The sequence below is a fragment of the Micromys minutus genome (assembly GCF_963924665.1).
Source record: "Micromys minutus genome assembly, chromosome: 1".
Taxonomy (NCBI): Eukaryota; Metazoa; Chordata; class Mammalia; order Rodentia; family Muridae; genus Micromys; species Micromys minutus.
In genome coordinates this window covers 110234324-110256526 of record NC_137969.1, presented here as the reverse complement: position 1 = coordinate 110256526, position 22203 = coordinate 110234324, and the positions used below count along the sequence as shown (strand labels likewise).

At 44.9% G+C, this 22203-nt stretch overlaps 2 protein-coding genes across 3 annotated transcripts; one reads left to right on the top strand and one right to left on the bottom strand.

The window, feature by feature from the left end:
- Positions 1-1692: 1692 nt before the first annotated feature.
- On the bottom strand, positions 1693-18786 carry TBC1D7 (TBC1 domain family member 7). Of its 2 annotated transcripts, none has more exons than XM_080919227.1 (8): positions 18659-18786; positions 17210-17360; positions 16231-16311; positions 14105-14292; positions 8955-9092; positions 5744-5889; positions 4159-4288; positions 1693-3116 (listed from the first exon to the last, which is right to left on the bottom strand). In XM_080919227.1, the coding sequence occupies exons 2-8, from the start codon at positions 17319-17321 to the stop codon at positions 3030-3032; spliced, it is 882 nt and encodes a 293-aa protein (XP_080775353.1). In that variant the 5' UTR covers positions 17322-17360; positions 18659-18786; the 3' UTR covers positions 1693-3029. The 2 variants fall into 2 exon arrangements, with proteins under 2 accessions (XP_080775353.1, XP_080775354.1); XM_080919228.1 differs by having other exon boundaries at positions 8955-9089.
- On the top strand, positions 9200-9313 carry LOC308438792 (dolichyl-diphosphooligosaccharide--protein glycosyltransferase subunit 4-like; the record flags this gene model as incomplete). Its single annotated transcript, XM_080940292.1, has 1 exon — positions 9200-9313. One exon carries the CDS (start codon positions 9200-9202, stop codon positions 9311-9313), a length of 114 nt encoding a protein of 37 aa, XP_080796418.1.
- Positions 18787-22203: the final 3417 nt, after the last annotated feature.

The window sequence follows — 22203 nt, the reverse complement described above, 5'->3', positions numbered from 1 at the left end:
CATACTCTATACATACAGCTACCTATTCAAACTCTCACCTCATAGATACCAGTCCCCTTTGACATATACACTCACAAATATACATCCCACATACACACCTGCCCACATACCACGTATATACCAGCCCTCTTCCACATATATATATATATATATATATACCACATATACACATTCCATATGTAATATATATATATATATATCCACAAATACACATATGTACATTAGCTTCCTCCACATATATACCACACACACGATTATATATATATATATATATATATATATATATATATATATATATATATATATATATATCAGCTTCTCCAACATATACACTCACACATCTCCTTTCCTTTGTGTTTCCAGTCCTAGTAGATTTTGAGCTTCTGTTATTGGTGCTTAAAGACTCTAGAAGAGACAGAACAGAACTGAGTTTATCATGGTGAGTCCCAGCTTTACAAAGCAGGAGAATCCACATTACAACTCCAGCACTGGCCGTGATTAGCACCCGGGGCTTTATGTAGCCAGCATTCCCCTACATCTTGACAATGTTCTGGAGAAACAGAACACAGGTGCTTTTATCAGAGGTGTAAGGGGGGGAGGTCAGGAGGCAGAAGCTAAACACTGAGCTCTCTCCACATAGTTCTGCCATGAAACAGTGGGTCCCTGTGTGCTGGGGTTCTCATATAGTTTGTGAAGAGCCCTTGGCTGTTTAGTTTCTAATAAGAAAAATATGCATGGTGTCACACTGAGTCACTTTGTGGACAGAAGGTTTCACCAGACTGGGTTTGACAGTGCACACACACAAGGTGTTGTCTGGGTCCATAGCAGTACAGGGAGCCCACCACATGAAACCTTCTGACCTTGGGAGAACAGCAAGGAAGGGTAGCTGCAGCCTCCAAGTCTGCAGCCGTTAGCTGCAGGGAGCTGTCTGGTCCCGAGTGTACTCAGGGCAGCCCACCTCCTCAGCATCCAGGGATGCATATTTTCAAACTCTCCTCCAGTTTAGAGGTTGCTAGTTCTTCTAATTTTTTTAAGATTTATTTATTTATTTTATGTACACTGTAGCTGTCTTCAGACACACCAGAAGAGGGCATCAGATCTCATTACAGAAGTTTGTGAGCCACCATCTGGTTGGTGGGAATTGAACTCAGGACCTCTGGAAGAGCAGTCAGTGCTCTTAACCACTGAGCCATCTCTCTTCAGTCTCAAAGTTGTTAGTTCTTTTTGTATTTCCTGGGATGAAATTCACTAACACCAATGAATTTCAACACATCTATTTCACCAAAACAAAACAAAACCGTGTTCAGATAATACATATGTAGTAAAGCCAAGGAACCCGTGTTGGGGAGATAGCTCAGTCCATACAACTTTCACTGAGGAAGGACCCAAGTTCCACCCCCAGCACACAAATAAAAAGATGAACATGGTAGCAAGTGCTGTGATCTCCACGAAGGTGAAGCAGAGACTGAAGGATCCCTGATGTTTATAATCCTTCTAGCCTGGCTAACTTAACAGGCAAGTGCCGGGTCTCAAAACAAGGTGATCATCTTGAACACCAGAGGTGGACTTTTACTTCTACAAATATACCCAAGTACATTCCTACCTGCACACATGGACATCACACACACACACACACACAAGAGAAGGAACACAGGTTCTTTAATGTCTCTGTGAATTTCACATATTCTCTATGATCTCTGGGATGAAAGCAACTGGGGTAGTTTCCTTTGTATGCACTTTTCCCTATGTCCCCAAAGTTATTCAGGATTCTGGAGGGCTTGATAAGTAGTTAGTGGAGGATTGGGTTTTTTGGTTTGTTTGGGTTTTTTTGTTTGTTTGTTTGTTTGTTTTGTTTTTAAATACTAACTGCAGGTAGCAATGTTTAAAGAGGGTTTCTTCTGAGTGAGTTCCTAGTCCGTAAAGACTCCCAGACTGGACAGCTGGGCTCAGTAGCTCTGTTTCCTCTCAGCTCTTTGTGGCCGGCTCCTTCACATACTGAGGAGGCGCTGGGTTCTCAGAAGCCAACTGCAGTTCAGCATCTCCCCTCGCTGTGCAGGGGGTATAAACTCTGATTTACTCTCCACATTCTTACAGGACAGTGAGCTGAGTAAGGCTGAAACAAGGGCCCCATTTCAGTCTCAAAGTCACCAAATGCTTCATGAAGGGTGACCATTGTGTGACAGAATATGGCCCGAGGATCATCAGCTATTAACCCTAACCTCCACCCCTCCCCATCCGGTAGCAGCACTGGGCTGTGGAAAGTGCACCTGACATTTCGTGATTTGTCAGAAAACGCCAAGAGCCCCACAAACACCAAGCAGATGCTCTTTTCCTCTCCTAGAAGGTACCTTTAGAGGCGTTTTATTTCATAAAATCCTAGCACTCAGGAGGCTGAGGCAGGAGGACTGCTGGGAGTTCAAAGCCAGCTACATAAAGGGTTCCAAAAGGGAGGTATAGAATGAGGCCTTGTCTCAAGAAGGAAAAGACAAGACTCCGTTCCAGCTGGCACAAAGGGAGGGAACATGTAAGGAAATGCAGGGACTGTTTTTAAGCCAGTTTAGCCAGACGGAGCACGAGAAGGTATTGGCTCATACTTACACACGTTCTGGGGCAACAGAAAGCAAAAGCCCAATCAGAGAGTCCAGGAAAAGAAAGCTGCTCTTCTTCCAGAACCAGTCCTTCCTAAGTAACCAGCGTGTCTTGGTGTTCATCAAAGAGGGACAGGGCTTCACTCTCACCATTCACGGGAGTGCCCAGGATGCACCGAAACAGAGCTGCCTAAGGCCCGAATTTCCTAATCACCCCTTTAAAACACTATGCCAGGGTTGCATGTCGGTGTCACCAAGAGATGCAGCTTCACAACATGGCTACACCAGGCATTTTGATTAAACTGTTTTTACTGACTGGGAGTGGGGTGTTGCATTTTGAGCACCACAGCAAGACTGTTATTTCTAACCAGTTAGTAGACCAAGTGACGTGAACCAAGTGCTCAAAGAGGGCCTGCAGACTGTCCATGAAGTCACGAGCTATCAGGCTGAATGGGCTGGGGTCCCACAGTGTTTGTGCCACAAGTCGATGGCCTTGCTCACGATGGCATCTGAGCTGTCCTGAGGAATCTGTGAAGAGCGAAGGAGTCCAAGTGAAATCTCTGTGTTTGTTACTGCGCCCTCCTGTTCTGTGGCAGACCTGTTTCCATGGGAGCGCTCTCTGTTTGGGGAAGGTGGCAGCAGATGCAGAGTGACCTGATGCTCCTGGGGACACACTGAGCAGCTCTGGTGCCAGGCAGTCTTCACTGCCACCCACCACTCAGCCCTGGACAAGCGTTCGGCTGTCTCAGGTTCAGCACTGATATCTAAACAGGGGAACAGCATCCCCAATTCACAGAGCTGTTCAGAGGAAGATAGCCCTTGCTTGGCACCTCCTCGCACTGTTGGCCACTAATTAGTATAATAACTATGATTTGCTTATAATGAACACATTCACACTCACTTAGCTCTCTGACTACTGACCAGGCCACACTTCATGTGTTAACTCGGCCTAATTACAAAGAGAGTGGGGGTGAGATTCTGAGTCTGCTCCATGATGTAGGCACGGTCTCTTCACTGTTTGCCCTGAGAGAATGTTCTAAGAGGGAGCAGCTGATTCACTGGGTCCTTTTTCAGCCAGTACTAACATGATACTTAGGCACATAAACCAATCCAGCTGGGGTTGCACCAGAGGAGTTAAGACAAGGAAAGCCTAAAGAACCCCCACCACTGCTGTTCCCACTGCTTCTGGTTCCCGCTTTGCTCACTGGGAATGAGACTCTGCTCCCAGGGTGCACGCTTGAGCAAGGGCCTTGCCCTGCAGACCAACATCCCCAAACGAGAAGAGGGGACATCAACACTGTTAAGGAAAAATACTTCTTCTTGCCAGGGGTGGGGTGCTGGATTATAATCCCAGTACTCAGGAGGCTGAGGCAGGAGGATAACCAAAACCTGGAGGCCAGCATGGGGTCTAGAGAGAGTTCCAGGCCAGCATGGGTCACCAGTTCAAACTACCACCAATAAAAAAGCAAAGTGTATTATTTCTCTGAGACAATAAAAAACGATAGGAAAATCGGGTTTGCCAGGCTGCCTTCATTTCCAGAATCTAAACCCAAGGAGACAGAGCACTCACATTTTCCAGGAACTTTGTTATCTTCTCTGCACTGTCCGATGCCATGACCTTTATTTTAAAGGTTAACAGGATCTCTACGGCCACAAAAACTAGGATCTTACAGGATCCACTTACAACTTTATCCCAGACCCTACAAGGCAGAGAGATCACCAAATTAGAGGACTGTAAAACTGGGGTCACCCAGACACCTCAGAGTATAGAATCAAATCAAATCACACTCATTTTAAGCCCATGCTTCAGAGAACAACTGTGAAACGATCAGATGAGCCGCTGAGCAGAGTCCAGATCGGATGGCTTTAGAAGGGAGAAAGGAGCTCGCTTCTAGTTATCACTGTGCTACCGTGCTCCAAATGCCTGCTGGGAGCTTGATACTGAAGAGAAGAAAGTCTTATACTGGAGTGTACCCTGCTCCTGTCATAGAGTGCCAGGTGATGACAGCATACCACAGACAACACAGCAGCAAACGAAATGTCAGGTGAAGTCATTTCATTGCCAGCGAGCCTGGGACCGGTTCTCCAAGCATCTCAAGGGCTCTTCATGACTGTTTATGTGCACATGCGTGTGCATAGGTGCACATGCACATATGTGTGAATGTGTCTGAAGGCTGAGGTTGATGGACAATGTCTTTGTCTACTGTGTTCCACTTTATTTTTCAAGATAGGGTCTCTCATGGAGCCTCAGGCTCGCCAGCTGCCTGGGCTGGCTGTCTAGTGAGCTCCAGGGACCTGCCAGTGTCTGCGCACACCCACGCCAGTGCTAGGTTTACAGACACACACCATCACACCTGGCCTTTTACATGGGTGCTGGGGTCCAAACTGGGGTCAGCATGTTTATAAAGTGAGTCATTGTACCCGCCGAGGCACCTCCAGGACCCGGGAGCCAGTTCTGGACCTACCACAATTGTTTGATAATTCCTGTACCTGAAGAGGCTAGTAGTAGAATCTTTATGCTAAGTTACACGTATGCCTCTAATGCTTTCTATATGCTGACTTCGTCAAAACAACATGACAAGGACCTGGAGTTGTCGAACTGAGACTGAGCCACACCCTTAACCCGGTGCTTCTCAGCCTTCCTAACGCTTCGACCCATTAATACCCTTCCTCCTGCTGTGGCGACTCACAACCATAACACCATTTTTACTGCTGCTTCATAACTACAATTTTCTGCTATGATGAATCACATGTAAATATCTGTGTTTTCTAACGGTCGTAGGTGACCCCAAAGGTTGAGAACCACTGCCCTAACGTGGGTCTCCGAGAGACTGGAGAAGCAAAGCTTGTATGCAGCCTTCAGCTCTTTTTCGGATGTCATGAAACGCCTAAGAGACACTAAGGTGTCGGGGTCTGTCTGGAAAAGAAGAACTCCAGCCGCTGCAGAGCCTCAGCCACGGCCGCCTCATGCCATCCACCCAGAGGCCCACGATCTTCCCAGACATGGAGTCAACAATAAAGAGAAATCATTACAGTTACAGAAACTGAGGGACGGTAGCTTCACATCACCTTCTTGTTCTGCGGCAGACTCAAGTTCTGGGGGATGGTCACCTAAGGGCTCCAAGCTCCCGGTGCGCAGTGGGGAAAACATGTACCTCTGTAAACTGGACTCGGGTAGGCATCCCGCGAAGCACCTTTTGAACCACAGATCATAAGGAAGTTTGGACACTGCAGAACACGTCTTCAGGTGGTTCAGCAGTCTACTGTCTTCCAGATTCAAGTACTGTTCGAAAGCCTTGGGCTGAGGATTACACAGCAAAAGTGATTACTCGTCCCCTGTGATATGACGTCACTTTGCTTCATGTTCCCTGGAACTGAAGTTACAGATGATTGTGGGCTGTCATGTGGGTGCTGGGGACCCTCTGCAAGAGCAGCCAGTGCTCTTAACCACTGAGCTGCATCTGCAGCCTCACCCCAAACTCTAAATTCTTAGTGAAAAATAAAATAAAATAACACTAGCTTTTTGCTCTGTGTCAAGTGGTTAAACTCTGGAAAGTCTAAAAGAAGCTCCGATGCGGTCTCAAAAAGCATCACACTGCAGCGCAGAGCTCAGGAGCACTGCGTCTTCCCTCGATCCTTAATGTTTTAATTATTTATTTTCGTTTTTTAAAGGTGCACTTATTTTTTAAAGATTTACTTACTTATTTATTTATTGTATGTGAGTACACTGTAGCTGTCTTCAGATACACCAGAAGAGGGCACCGAATCTGACTACAGATGGTTGTGAGCCACTGTGTGGTTGCTGGGAACTGAACTCAGGGCTTCTAGAAAAGTAGTCAGTGCTTTTAACTGTTGAGCCATCTCTCCAGCCCTGAGATTTACTTATTTTATGTGTGTGAGTATTTTGCCTGCATGTATGTCAAAAGTGGGCGTCAGATTCCCTGAAACTGGTGTTACAGACGGTAGTGAGTGGCCAGGCTGGTACTGGGAATCAAATCCCTACCTTCGGCCAGAACAAGCACTCTTAACCGCTAAGCCTCTCTAGCCCCTCCCCCCTTTTATGGCTAAGCTGGAGATGGCAGGCTGGGCAGGTACTGTACTGCTGGCCACCCCAGCCCCCAGCACTGTTAACTGTACTCTTCCCTGCAGCTCTAAAGCAGCAGCCTGTACTTTATAGGAACAGATTGTGAAGGAAAGTCACGAAAGTATAAGAAGATGTCAGACCAAGGTTATAAAAACTTGGCTGTAACAAGAGCCTAAGTTCTTTGCTTTGTGGTGGAGCCTGAGGCAAGAAGATGGCAAGTTCAAAACCAGCCTGGACTTCATTTCCAATGCCTCTCTCACACATCCCTGCCATTCTTGCTCTCAACAAACAAAAAGAAAGGGCTGGAATACAACTCAGTAATAGAGCTCTTGCCTAAGATGCATGAAGCCTAAGATCCTGGGGCAGGGGGCAATAAGGGTTTGGTGGGGGTGTGATCTAGTAGATAAACGTCTAACTCTTAGTCTTAATGATAATGAGTGACAGGGACGGGAGTTAGAACAGCCACTGTACCACCCTTAGTAAGGGACCTCGATGCTCGGAGGTGCAGTGCCCTCATCTGCAAACATGGATTTTGTGTCTAAACTCATTAAAAGTCGGACTGTGTGAAATGCACAATGGTCCTGACACACTCAGCCAGATGAAGAGGAGAGCCGGCTGCTGGGAGGAGCCATGCTGTTACAGACACAGGCTGAGGTATGAAGTCCGCCATGTCTGACGCCAGTCAAAGAGCAAGGCAGCAAGGCGGAGCTGAGCTTAAACGGTTAGAGCATTTTCAAAGGTCAAGGGGAAAAGTATGGTGGAGGGATGGGTTTTTTCCTTTCAGATAGGGTTGCCTATGGCCCAGTATTCCTGATCCTCTGCCCCAGTCTCCTCAGTGCTGGGATAATGGGTATATGTTGCCACATCCAGCTAAAGAAATACATTTTATCAATCAGTAAGGGATACAGAAAACATAAGCATGAAAAAAGAAAACATTGACAGACCCCACTTATGAAGCTGACAACTTTAAACAACAAACAGGGAGAAAGCCTGTTCAGCATATTGATACACTAAGGATAAGACGCAGAGTATATTAATGACTCCTACAAAGATAAGAGTCAGGTATGGCCTATCATGCTGGGGGATCAGGAGTTGAGGGCCATCCACACCTGCATAGCAAGCTTAAGGCTAGCCTGGGCTACGTGTAACCCTGCCTACACACACACACACACACACACACACACACATGCACACAAAGAAAACAATAGAGATCTGCAAAGGTGACCGACTTCTCTGGCCCTCAGAGGTGTCAGACAGAATGAGAGGACATGGTCATCGCCCGCAGACAAGACTGGAGCCCGACACCTGTGCAGCAGAGCGGAAAACGGGCAAGCTCAGGACCTACTTGCCAGGAGAAACTATAATCTGCCCAAACTAAGATTATAACTACAACACCCCAAAATACTGCTCAAGCATGTTCTTACCATACCTCCCTAGGGGACACTCATGCACGCATGCGCATGTATAAAGAGCAAGGGCCTGTTTATTGTCAATGTGGGGCTATTAGACTTAATTACAGCAAATTCGTAGGAGGAAACACTGAGTAAATTAGGTAGGAAAAGTGAATCTAAACCAGAGGCTGTCAATCCCAGCTACAATCACAATTGCCTAAGGCTTTGAAACATTCCAATTCTAGGCCCCACACAGAGAGAGACTAGGGTTTAATTAAGAAAAGGTAATGAGAAATTTTCAACCCTGAGTACCAACAGGAAGTCAGAACTGAAAGCAATGGTTTATCTGAATGAGCCTAGAAATTCTCCAAGTATAGAGTTGCAGACAAACATACAGCAATGGTAGGGCCTGTGTGTAGTGTAATGTGTTCACATGTGTTCACATGCCCATGCATGTATATATGTGCATGCTGGAACAAGATGACAGGAGCCCTGAGCCCCTTTCCCCATTCTGGCCTAGAAGCTATGTGAGAAGAGACAAGTTCCTGCCACTAGGCACATGGGCAGACAGAAACCCTAACACGGAAGGACCGTTGTAGCTAAGCCAGTGCGTCTGGACCAGTATCAGGAATCCTCAAGAGCAGGTCCAGTCCACGGAGACCCCGAAGTACCAGGTTGCCTCTGTCCTCCAGCAGCCGATCCGATTGGCTGCAAAGGAGACATGGGGCCCATTCCATGGGAAATACTTTCTTGCCTTTTGCAGAAAACATCTGCCAGGACCACTGTAGAGGGTCCACTCACCCCAGCAGCAGCAACTGGGGTAAGAGTGTTCTCTGACACTGCCTGTTTCCCAATAACAGTCCCATGGAAACGAAAGAGCAAAGTCCTCACCAGCTGAGGTAAAGCGTCCCGGTACTTGTTATTTAGCTGCTTCACGAAGCATCGGGTGATCCAGTAACAGTCCACGCTGTCTTCCACCATCTCTTCCATGGCTTTAGCAATGGCAAGAAAGACTTCATCCTCCGGCTCCTGGAAGATTAATAATAAATCTCAAGAGGGAGGCGGCAGAAGGGAAGACCTATTTCTGAAAGCCTAACACTGGGCAGTAACGTCGGAGTCGGGTGGAGCTAGTCGGGATGGTCACTGACCTGCAGCTCACCATCTTTGCCAACATGCTGGGCATGTCGCTTTTCTTGTTTGTGGTCCTCTATCACTGCGTGGCAGTAAACAACCCCAAGAAGCAGGAATGAAAGTGGCGATTTCTCCCCCACCCCCTGCCCAGGGTTCCAGGACATAGTCTGTGGCAAGATGGAGGGTGAGGGGCCTTCACACTTCACCTCATCTCTCTTACCCATCACAGCATACGAAGCAACTACAACCTGGATTTTTCCAAACAACTTTTATTTCCTCAAAGTCTTCCTTGACCCTATGGAACAAGAAGCTGCCACTGAATAGGGCCAAGTATAGGGCTGCAATATATATATATATATATATATATATATATATATATATATATATATATATATAAAACAAAAACCGAAAGCCTAACACTTCCCCCTGCATCTTGTGGATGCTGCATTAATAAATCAAAGGGAGATCAGAAGGCAGAGTGTGTCAGTAAGGAGAAGCGGCGGACAGGAATGATGGGTTCTCCAGAGATCCGTGGGCCTCAGCGGAACTGAACAACAGCGGGCTTCTGTGTGGAGTCGGCTGCAAGCACAGGCCAGGCAGGCTCACTCTCCACCCAGCCAGTCCCCAGTAGACCAGGGTTCCTTCAGAGGGACGTGATGACACGAGCCACTTTGGAATGTGTCAGAACATAACCTATGATGAATATGGAGGGACTCCAAATGTGCTCACAAAACATCTGATTTATATCAAAGCTTCCACACACACACACCTTTAGAATGCTGTTCTACCTAAAAGTTTAAACACCCTAGAACTAGAATGTTAGGAAGCTGAAGAGTGACATTTCCCAGCTATCCAAAAATGAAAATTAATTCTCAAGAAATTTTCAACAGAGGAATCTTATTAAATCTGAAATCCTATTTGGAAAGTTGTTTTGTTTTCAAATATTGCCATTAACACCAAGAACAAAGGAATAAACAAACCAAAAAACAACTTACATTTTCATCTAGGCTTTCACAGTTTGAAACTTTTAAGATTAAAAAGACATTAAGAGGCCTGGAGAGATGGCTCAGCGGTTAAGAGCACTGACTGCTCTTCCAGAGATACTGAGTTCAATTCCCAGCAACCACATTGTGGCTCACAACCATCTGTAATGGGATCTGATGCCCTCTCCTGGTGTGTCTGGTGGAGTAGCCACAGTATACTCATTATATATGGACATTAAGAAATGCCTTCCTATACCCCTGAGAAGCTCCCAGTTAAATGACAATTACTTCCTGTTGTAATAAAAAGCACTTCATTCTTAGGCTTTCGTCTAGCATGCTAATATCCACAGAATGTACGAATCGTATGACATGTACTTTTCTAAACATCTTATGAGAGAATTGGAGGACACAAAAGGAGCAAGAAGAAGAGGAAATCTTCCTCTCTAGGAATTCCACACAGGCCTAGGCCTGGTCTGGGTGACCCTGAAGGTGGCATGTCACTGGCTGCTCCTGATCTCTCTGACCGGGTGAGAAAGACTAATATGCTTTGTCCAGCTGTGCCAAGCTGAGCCCTCACAAGCTCTTACTACCTCATGACAGCACAGGAGGAGCTGTGTGTGTAGGGAAAGGTGGGGAGACAGAACCCACTCCATGTTTAGTCAGCAAACACACCTGAGGCTGCAGGAAGGAATCTGGGGTCAGAGCACGGACCAGTGAGTACGGATTTAGATTTCTTACACTAAGAGAATTGCTAACCTCATTCAAAATGTAATTCAAGCACTCAGAGCCTTTCTAGGAGCTTGGGCCTGTAGTCTCAGCTACGGTAGGAAGACTGCGACTGGGCCACTTGGCAAAAGGGAAAATAAAGGACGCAAGGGGGTGGAGACATGGCTCGGTGGTAGAGCACCTGCCTAGCTGAGAAGCCACAGACTCAGTCCCTGACCCACGGAGCTCATGTGCTACCAGTATCTCAGTGCTGCCCCCAAGTGACAGGAAAATGAGACTGTCCTCAGGACCACTTAACCATGTGGGGCTCTTCTCCCTTCATAGATGGAAAGTGAATGGCTGGCCTTTGTCGGGGCTAATTTGCCACAAACTTCCTACATCTGTAGCTGTGTAATAAGTCATAAGTAAAGGAAATCGAACAGTGTTTGGGGGGAGATGCGACTATGTAGCTGCTCTCCAACTCAACATCCTCCCTTGTCAACCCTGAGTTCCGGGACTAGAGGCGGGTGAGGCCTCGGCTGGCTCAAAGGCTTCAGTAAAAGCAAATTCTGTAGACAATCAAAGATTGTATGCAAACCCTTGCCTGAAAATTCATTCTGTTTTCACCAGATAAATAAAACAAATAAAGCCTGCATTAAAATATCTAGACCACTGCAATGAAGTAGCCAGGAGTGGCTGACAACACTGGACATACAGGAAAACAAACCAGAAGCAAATACCGGAGCATAATGGGAACTTTTCAATATCTGCGGCTGTCACAGGGAAGGCTAAAATGAACTTGTAACACTGGGTTGCAACTGAATTTGTTAAATTATATGATATACTTATTATGTAATTTATATATTACATACTTATAGGTAATCAATAATTGATATATAAATAAAAATGTATAAGTATATAGATATATACTTTATATATTTTTATATTTATATATGTATGTTATTTATATTTAAATGTGTATTTATATTTTATATGTACAAATTAAATATGCATAAATGATATGTAATATATATTTCACATATATTTTTTTAATATATGTATGAAAATCCTCAGAGTTCTTTTCCATGAGTTGCTCGTTAATTGCAAAGTATATGCTTACCGAGGAAGAAGCTGGCAGACAGCACCTGCACCAGTGATCCATTACCAGGACTTCTCCTTGCCAATAATGCATAACCAGGTTTAGCTATCAGTAAACACCAGACAAATGAAGACATCCCAAAGAGACTCAAAACTGTCAAGATCACAGGAGAGCAAGGAGGCCTGAAGACCAGTGGTCCGGAACCAAGAATGACTAAGGGCAGTGTTGACCCAGGACTGGACCTGGGCTCAGAGGAGCATCCAGGGACAAGCAACCAGATCTCAGGTCCCAGCCCTGTGTCAATGCTGATGTGTAAGCTCTGATCATCACACTGTGGCTATGGGAGAGCCAGCATGTGAGCAAAATGGGTGAAGGTGTATGCGGTGGTGTACTGCTTTATAACGTCCTTCTATGACCAAAATTACTTAAAGATGAAAGACTAATACTTATAACAATTTTAAATCAATGATTGGTCAAGTGTATGAGCCAAACTTCAGTAAGGAAGAGGATAATTACATAGTAGTTTGAAGTGTTGTCTCCCCACAAAGAAAAGTAGTGATTACAAGGGAGAAAGAATAACTTCTCAGTAGAAACCCAGTCCTTTACCAAAGGATCAAAGCTAATGAATGTCACATGAGGGAAAGCCACAGTGAGCCTTCTGACAGTACACTGAGGGTACATCACCCTTGGGGATCCCTTCCAAGAGACAGCCGGAATCACACCAAGAGGGAACACCAGCCAGACCTGAAGTGAGGGGTCTTCTATAAAATTACTGACCAACATCTGTCAAAAGTGTCCAAGGCATGGAAGAGAAAGACAAAGGACTCAGCCCAAATCACAGGTGTTTACAGCAACATGGTAACTCTGTGATCCATAGTCCAAAATCGAGTCTTCAGCCAGCCGTTCTGTTTATGTGTGACGAGGGGCATCCCTAGAACAACTGGGCACATAAGGAAGGGGCCTGCAGATAAGATTGAGCACTGTCCTTGTATGACTCCTGACTTCAGAACTGTGTCGTGCTCACACAGAGGTGCCTTGTCCCGACAAGGAGCATGCAGAAGGAGCCTGAGGAACAGCATCTGACTGAATCTTGCTCTTCTGACTTATGCATAGAAGCATGTGTGCACAGCCAGAAACACATGATTCTACAGGGGCCTCCTCACCAAAGACAGCCTAGAGAGGACGGCAATAAAGAGGACAAAGAAAATCAAGGAGACCAGACCCAAGGTCAGCAGCCACCTCAACGTCGGTATCTCTGCAACTTCAATTACCGACGCAGACACCCAGAGAACCCTAAACGACAAGACTGCAAAGAGACAAAAGCAGCCGATCCACCAGCCGAGAATTCGTCCGCTCCCAAGGCTGGGACTTAGTAAATGCCAACTTACCATCTCTACCATCATCGGGTTTGGTCATCCAACAAGAAGAAATGAATATGAAATTCCAGCAATAAGAAATGAACAAAGATTGGATCTGAAGACCTCAAATGCTTGCTTTTCACCCGTTGACCAGATACACTAGAACTATCTGCATTATCTATGCAGTATGGGGTTTTTATTATTTTTACCTAATGACAAATGTGTTTTTTAAGGGGAACAAAAAAGCCTGGTTTTTCTCAATACACCTTTAATGGTTTTTAAATTGTCTCATATCTGGTCAAGTTGAAAGTTTTAAGGACTTCATTTTTAATTTGTAATAACGTTTATGACTTGATTTTTTTTTTTCAAAAAAGTCAACAAAGTGCAGGTACCTGTTAATAAAGTTCTTAAATAACTAAAATAATAATAAAATAAATCTTAAAAAATAGCAAGAAATAATTCATTCATAAATAACACTTTACTATGATTTGGGGGAGGAGAAATGGGATGAGGAACTGTGGGAGGGTGGATTGGGAGGAGGGCAACAACTAAACTGCAAAAATAAATAAAAGTAATAGTAATAATAATAACAATAATAAATGGAAGCCAGGAGAAAGTCTTAGTGGCATGGCTCAGTGGTAGAATGCTTGCCTAGCACTCATGAGGACCTAGGTTTGATCCTCACCTCTGCAAGCACATTAATAGACAAAAAGTAATTCTTAGAAAAGAGATGGAGTTGAATGTCCAGTGGGAATGAGCGCTCACCAGAGGAAAAGAGGGACTTCGAGGCAACTTCCCCGACTCTAGCTGAAACATGCGAAGATACACTTCAACCTGCGGTGTGGCCTCGCTGATGAAGCGGACTACTGTCAAGGCGTGGAAGATGTCACAGTACTGATCTTTGCGATAGGCCATCACCTGGGCATGAGAGTCATGGTGCGGAGGCAAGATGCCTACGGAGAGATGGAAAAGGGGCAAACGCTGAGACACACACACAAATCACTCCGCTAGTGAAAAGAATCCTGCGAGAAGCAGCCCCACACCTGAGATTCACACAAGTAATGACCACGTAGATTCCCTCTTAGAAAGTCTCCCTCCAACACTCTTAAATGTTAAGAGTTTTGCAAACTGGTGCCTCACTGATGTTAGAAATGGGATGGCACCACAAAACCCTTTGAATAAGCATGTGACAGAATTTCATGGCAGTAACCACATCAGCTACAATGACGGTTTAACTGAGTTCCTGGCTAGAGGCTGAGGGCACCTTTAGCTCCTGGGGCACTTGGCCTCCTACAAGAGTCCTTTTCCTCAGTTTACCCTAAATCATTAAAGCTTATCTACAGAATGGTCTATCACTGGGGCGAAAGTCCGTGGTCCTCATCAATAAGGCCAACAGACAGTGTATTTCCGTGACACACTGTGCTTGTTACTTGACTATGCTGCCTGCTCATTAGGTTTTAGCATAAAACTGTGCGTGTGTGTGTGTGTGTGTGTGTGTGTGTGTGTGTGTGTACATGCAAGTGTGAAGAGGACGACTCTGTGGAGTTGGTTCTCTCCTTCCACCTTTATGTCGACTCTGTGGTGTGAACCCAGGCTGCCAAGCTTCTGTAGTGAGCACTTCCACTCAGAGCCTCACCCCACGACCCCCCTCTGTGTTGTTCATAAGTAAACCGTTTCACAAAAACTATGGGAAGATGACAGACCGGCTGCAGTCTCAGATCAGCTAACACTGGGGCTCTTACCCTTTTCAGTCTATCACAAGTGTGGGCATCTGTGCCCTCAGGTAGCAGAGGCAGGAAAGGGGACAGACAAGCCCAGCACCAAATGTTCTCCTGAAGAATCAGAGCCCCAGGCACTGGCTAAGGAAATGAATTGTAGAATGGTAACAATGTGTTGTTAGGGCTCAGCTTTGATATAAACAATTTTTCACTTGATTTATTCCAGCCCCATTACTGTTATGAGGCTGTGCAGAGCCAGAGACTGTGGGCTTTGAGGTCTAACTACAATTCACTAACTCGAACATCCTCAGCAATTCCTTCTGTTTCTGCTCCATGATCATTTCACTCTCTACACTCAGGTTCACTCAAACAAATCACGTTCTTCAACCCTTCATCAACATGGTTCCTCTTGTAGGGACATGGGTGTCCTACTTTGTGGTCAAGGCTTTCCTGAGACTCACAATCCAGCCCAGGGCTTCAAGCTCTAAACAAGGGCTAGGGATCAAGGCATTCGCTACTAAGCCTGGCTAGTTCCTTAGCATCAGAACATCCTCTACCACCGAGAACCACAGAATACAATGCAGTCAAGACTAAAACGTAAAACTAATTTCACTTAAGATGTCTCTAGACAGATACAAAACTGGAAGCCAGCATGGTCTTTCCCCCTGCTTACCCAGCTGACAACCAAAACGGCCAATTCTTCTTTCCCCCACCCCAATGTTTCATGCCTGCTGACGTGACCACCTAAAATGCACGCCTGGATGGAACTGATTTTGATGGCTACAAAAGCTTCATGTGAGATTTAAGAAAGAAAAATGTTACGGGAAAAACTAAAATGGTTGTCACTGCTTTTGAAGATGGTGACCACAGAGACCCACCACTCAGATACTTGAGTGTGCAAAGGCTTTGTTTCGGGAACAAATATTGTCTTCTCTACTGCCATTAAAGAGCAGACGCTCCAAGAGTAATCCTTAATATATTTCTGCTGACATCACCACCCAAAAGGCTTTTATAGTGAGCAGTAATTGAGCCTCCTGGGGAAGACCCAATAGTCAGTGAGGAATGTAACAAATGCTCCTTTTGTGTCTATAAGATGACAAAGAATCCTATTCAATACATTTAAAATGACACCACCACCACCACCACCACCACCACCACTCCTGGGTCTCATACCTAGAAGCACCTTCCACACCAATGCCCGGTACATGGATGGGAGAGGGAACCTCTGGCTAAATGTGCAAAGCTTCTCAATGTCTAGAGGAAGAAAAAGAACAATTAGAAGTTTCCCATGGGCTCACAGCACCTGAAAGTGCAATTTCACTTCTTAAAACTGTCTGGCTCAGAAATGCCTGCAGGAGAAAGCCACAGCTTAATCAGCAGCAAACTGAGGAAAAGCCATAGTGGTCTAATTTCTAATCCACATCTTCTATCGACTAAGCTATCTAAACCAGCACTTTTGCAGCATAGAAATGTATTTGGCATCAATTTCAACATTTCCTCTAACATTAGCATTACTTACAAAACACAGATTTGGATGGGGACACAGTATTAGCACATGCTAGGTCCCGGTTCCATTCCCAGCTCTTCCAACAACAACAAGCACTTAAGTTTGTTTTTATACTGTGGCTCTGTTTTACTGTAAAACTGGTCTTTATTATCGTTGGCTTAAGAAAAATTAAATATAAATGTATACTGAAGGATTATCTTCCACAAAAGAAAATCATAACCAGGGTTCTTATAGAGTTTACCTAAAAACCATGGTGCTATGAAATACAGAGACATATAAAAATATAAAATAAAAAAACAGAATTGACTTCTTTTTAAAGACAAAAGTGTCTTACGATTTATCCCCTGGCTGTCCTAGAACTCTCCATGTAGATCAGGCTGTCCTTGAACTCACAGATCCCCCTGCCTCTGCCTCCAAGGCTGCCAGAATCAATGTTTTGCGTCACCACACTAAGCAGTGTCCAGTTCTTAAGGAGCTTTATGAAACCTTCTGCCTCTCGATGATTTTGAAAATCCTTCAACTTTTCTCAAACAACACCACTCTGATTTCACCAAAACAAAACAACAGCAAGAGCTGCTTTGAATCCTTTATGGTAATATTTACCTGGTGACTTTGAGCCACTGAACTTAAGCAGAGGAGACTCACCCAAACGATCATCTTTCAGGAGGATCTCCAGTGACTTCTTTTCTTCAACTCCACGAAAGCCAACTTTCTCATAGTAGACAGAGCGAAAGTTCCTCTGAGAATCATCAGCCATGTTTCATCCTTGGAGGGACTTTTTCCCCCTTAAGTGAGCCTAAAACCAAAGAAAGAAGAATTGGGAAGACATTAAGGGAATTTTCTCTGCCTTTTTAATAAATTAAATATGATAAATTGCCTGCCCCTAAGCAAGGAGCATTAACTCTTTGAATTCGAACAACCCTTTCCCATCTTCCTTATGATCTTGGTCAAAGATGTAGATACGGAAATATAGGTCAACTGTCCTCCAAGTTACTAAGATAATTGGCACAGAAGGGGGGGGTTAGAGTTCATTCTTTACTTATATGAACCGCTAGCACAATACTTTGCACTCATTATAAACTCTTGAACAACAAAGAAAGATGAATTAGAAAAGCGGGCAAGTGATGTTATATAGATGGAGCTAACCAGTGCTATATACTAATTCTACTTCCAGTTTTACAACTCAGATCTCACTAAGTAGCCCAGGCTGGCCTTAAACTCAGAGACCTTCACCTCTGCCTCCTGGATGATAGGATAAACGGTGTGGACCACCACTCCTAGTCCAAAAGGACATCCAGTTACTCAGTTAGGAAGGTTTTAGGGTGAGTTTCATTTCCTTTGTTTTGCTTAGCTGTGCTCTCAATAATGGGCACTTGGAGACATTAGGAGAAAACAAACAAACAAACAAAAAACAAAAACCCAAGTCTTGCCCTTATTTTTCTTTCTATAAACACAATTCTGCCAAATATAATTACCAAAAAACAAAACTCCAACAGAGAAGCAGCATTAAAGTCTAACCAGAAGATGGTTAAAAACTTGGCAAGGACTCTCAAATCACCTGAGGCCCACCATTCTTTCAAAACAGACTTTGTGATATTAATGGTAAACCAAAAGAAAAGATCAAACTAGGTTAGAGAGTCAGGCACTAAAGAGGCAAACATTCTTCCAAAGAATAAAGTCCTCGGCTACTAAAAGCCCCCGAGACGTCCCCAGATAACCAGGGGAGGTTAAACTTCTTGTTGAAAGTTAGATATCTGAACAGTTTCTCTTATGAAAGAGATTATAATTCGTTTTTGGGGGGAAAAGGCGATTTAGAATCATAGCTGTTTTTAAAAGCCCAAAGATTAAAATGCAATCTATAGTTTTGGCTTTTGGGGGTTTTTTTCTATTTTTTGGTTTTTTTTTTTTTTTTCTCTTTTATTTTTTTAAGCATTCGCTGCCCCTGTAGTCTGTGTACAATATTCCTAAAACTTCACTGTGATGGCAAAGGCGTCGCCCTGAAAAACAAATCCTGCCCAGGTGATTACACCTGCGGGAAAGGTGCCCACACCCAAGAAGCCCCAGGCCCCGCTCTCCCGGCTATGCACGCTTCACCTCTAGTAGAGCAAACACCCGGTTCAGACTAAGAGATCCGGGAGGCAGCGGAGAGCAGGCCGGGAACGCTGTGCTCCGGCCGGGAAGGCGGAACCATAAGCGTCAGGGCCGAACGAGTGAGGGGAGTGACGCCGCAGGACACCCGCCCCGGCCCTCTCCGCCGCTAACTCCCGCCCCCGGACATGACGTCGCTCCGAGCGCGCGTGCGCAGATATCTGCGGGAGGCCCCACCCACATACAGACGCTGAAGCTGTAAGGCTGGAAGAGCTGAGCGGTAGTAACTGCGGAAGGTGCTTCTGTCCTCCTGTAACAACGTCTGCCCCTCTCACCTTGATTACGAAACCCTAGTCATTGTCTCCCCCTCCGTTCGGACGTCCATGCTTAGGGCACTCTTCTCCGGCTGCCATAATCCTGCCCAGTGGAAACCGGGATCCCCCAGCAAGTGTTCCTTCCACATCGCTGGGTGGAAAATAGAAAACTAGCTTTTGCTTATTGGTCCGGCAGCACTGCTTCTCCCAAACGTTCAAAGTGACCATAGAAAACAAATCAGTAAGTCCCCAGCTGTTAAAAACTGAGTGGTGGGCAGGAGAGATGGTTCGGCAGTACAGAACTCGGGTTCAAGTCCCAGCACTCACGCGGTAGCGCACAACCATCGATAACAACCGTTCCAGGGAATCCAAAATTCCCCTTCCGATTTCTGCCAGTAGTGTGCACGCGCATGGTGCACATGCACGCCGACAAAACATTTACACACAAATATTTAAAAATTAAAAACAAAAACTTGGTGGTCCCCCAATGACCAAGGAAGGATAAGCAAAACCATCTGTTCATCGTTTACTATGCAAGGGGCAGTTGCTGTCAACTTGACTTTTGGCAGCTACTCAATCAGACCTAGTAGAATGCCAAGTGTGCAGCCACTTAAGGCAGCTTGCTTGAGGAAGCTGTGAGCCGCTGGACAGAACTGGGACATCCTGTGTGATTTGTCATGGAGAGCATATTCTTTGGCCATCCTCAGGTGGCACTGAGTTGGAAGCAAGGACTAAATTAGGGAACTATTAGGAGGATCTAGCAGTTTGGGACAGACTAGTGATTTTGTTGTTAGTCACAATCTGACTTCCTAGAATGTTTTAGAAAAGGAACTATTTTTCTGTGCAAGTTGTGAGTCACATTCTATCTGTGGCCAGGCTTTGTCTTTGTGTAGTCAGCTTCTCAGTTAAAATATAAAAATGAGAGCTGAAGAGATGGTGTACTGGCTAGTTTTGTGTCAACTTGACACAAGCTGGAGTTATCACAGAGAAAGGAGCCTCAGTTGAGAAAATGCCTTGAGATCCAGCTGTAAGGTGTTTTCTCACCTAGTGAGCAAGTGGGGAGGGTCCAGTCCATTGTGGGTGGTGCCATCCCTGGGCTGGTAGACCAGGGTTCTATAAGAAAGCAGGCTGAGCAAGCCAGTAAGTAACATCCCTGCATGGTCTCTGCATCAGCTCCTGCTGTGTGAGTTCCGGTCCTAACTTTCTTTGGTGATGAACAACAATGTAGAAATTGTAAGATGAAAAAACCCTTTCCTCCCAGCTTGCTTCTTGGTCATGATGTTTGTGCTGGAATAGAAACTCTGACTAATACAGATGGCTAACCAGTTAAGAGCACTGGTTGCTCTTCCAGAGGACTTGGGTTCAGTTCTAAGAACCTAGTTACAGAGGATGTGATGCCCTCTTTAGTTTCCTTGGACACCAGGCATATAAGTGCAAGCAAAACACCCACACAAATAAAAACTATTTTAATGTAAATATGTAAGTATATAAGAAGAAAGTGAGGTTAATAATACACTGACTACAAACTTGAGCTCATCTTTGGACTTAACAGATACAGTATGCTTTCAACATTAAAACTAATTAATACTTACTGTTTGTTTCACAGGTCTGTGGCCTCAGGAGTGTAGCAATGCCTGGGAAAGTTTAAACTACTATGGTTTACAAGCATCTTCCAGAGAAAAGATGGAGGGTTCAGGAATGTGCCCTGGCTCCTTAAGAGCCTCAAACTTAACAGGCTGCCAGACTCATGTTTGGTGACATTTTATTACATTAACTTTAGTTGCTCTTCAAAAAAAAAAAAAAGTACTTTTTATTCCAGTTAAATTCCATAAAATGTATTGCCCGTCTGCTTGTCATTACATTAAAGGTTAAGGGAAAGTTAGAAATCACAATCAGATACGAGTGAGGTACATTGTGGGCTAGATGGGTGTAGAATTTTGAAATCGAGGAGTGTTCAGTGATTTGATCCCACAGCCATTCCATGACCAACCTTCTTCCTTACTGGGGTGCTCAGTCTTGCTTAAGCAGTCCTTTGGCGTGGCTACTCCAGCTGTATTTTACTTTATAAGCTGTGGCTGAGTAATCTCCTTCTCACCTCTGATGTAGGGCTCCTAGTGACACAGTCACCATAAAAGTGTTAGAACGATTGGTGAGAGATGCAGCCTAAGGGGGACATAGGTGGTGGTGGCAAAGGGAGGGCCCCTAACTTCCTGTCACTGTCATTTTTGATGAGCTGGTGAACTGGGTATTTGGAAGCCTCTAAAGGATATTAACATCTCTTCTTGCAAGATGACTGTCTAAAAGAGCCTCATAACATTGCTCTACGTTTTACTCAAAACTAACCACCAAACCCTCACACAGTGGCATCTGATGTTTTTCCTGGTCCACCCTCTGGGCTCCATCCCTTTTGTTACTAATTGCTGCTGCTTTATGCCCTTCTCATTATTTTCTTTGTCCCAGACAATTTCAGAAACCCACAGTCTCTCATTACTCCATCTTGTTTGGATGTCCCCTCCCTGAGGTGCTCCCTGAACTTGATGTCCTCATCCAAGTCCTCCTGTACCCAGGCCTGATTTTTCTCCCACGGTCCTCATCATCTTCTAACACTGTTTGACTTATTAGGTTTTCTCCTCCCACCAGAATAACAGCCCCACGAGGTCAGGTATGTGTGCTTTCCTAACAAAAGCACCCGTGAACATGGCCTGGCGCACTGTGTTTACTGTGGATGCTTAGTGACCAAAAGGGACCTCACACAATGAATGGGAGGTCACTTTATTAAAGTCGTATATTTGGGCCATGAGCTGTTAGGAGTCACTGCTAGTTGTCTTAATCCTATTACAGCCCAGGCTTAAGCCGTAGGACGGCTCGCTTGAGCTCTATTTACTCATCTACCCCACATTATGGTTTAGATGACATTAGGGAAGCTGTAGAGTGGTGGGCATCATGAAAGGGACAAGTTACCTTTAATCTTGTGACAAAGCAGACAGGCAATCCATTTTGCAGAATTTAACTGGAATTTTAAAAAAGACATTTCTGGGTAGCAACTAAAATTAATATAACAAAATATTATCAAAACCTGAAGGTTGCTCTGGAGATGGGTGCGTTAAAGTCTTGTTTTCCTTCTTGATGCTATTGGAAGGTGCTGGAATCTTTTAAAGGCTGGACCTAGCAGGAACTTTTAGGTTACTGAGGGTGTCTCCTCCATGGTAACTGAGGCCCCAAAAGTAACTGAACAGG

Bases quoted from the DNA above. Each gene is read 5' to 3' on its own strand.
- TBC1D7 (XM_080919227.1), bottom strand. From the start codon at position 17,321: ATGGCTGATGATTCTCAGAGGAACTTTCGCTCTGTCTACTATGAGAAA. The intron at 16,312-17,209 runs GTGAGTCTCCTC...TTCTTCCTCTAG, and splicing joins CCTGAAAGATGATCGTTTGG to ACATTGAGAAGCTTTGCACA. The intron at 14,293-16,230 runs GTATGAGACCCA...ATCTCTCCGTAG, and splicing joins GGTGTGGAAGGTGCTTCTAG to GCATCTTGCCTCCGCACCAT.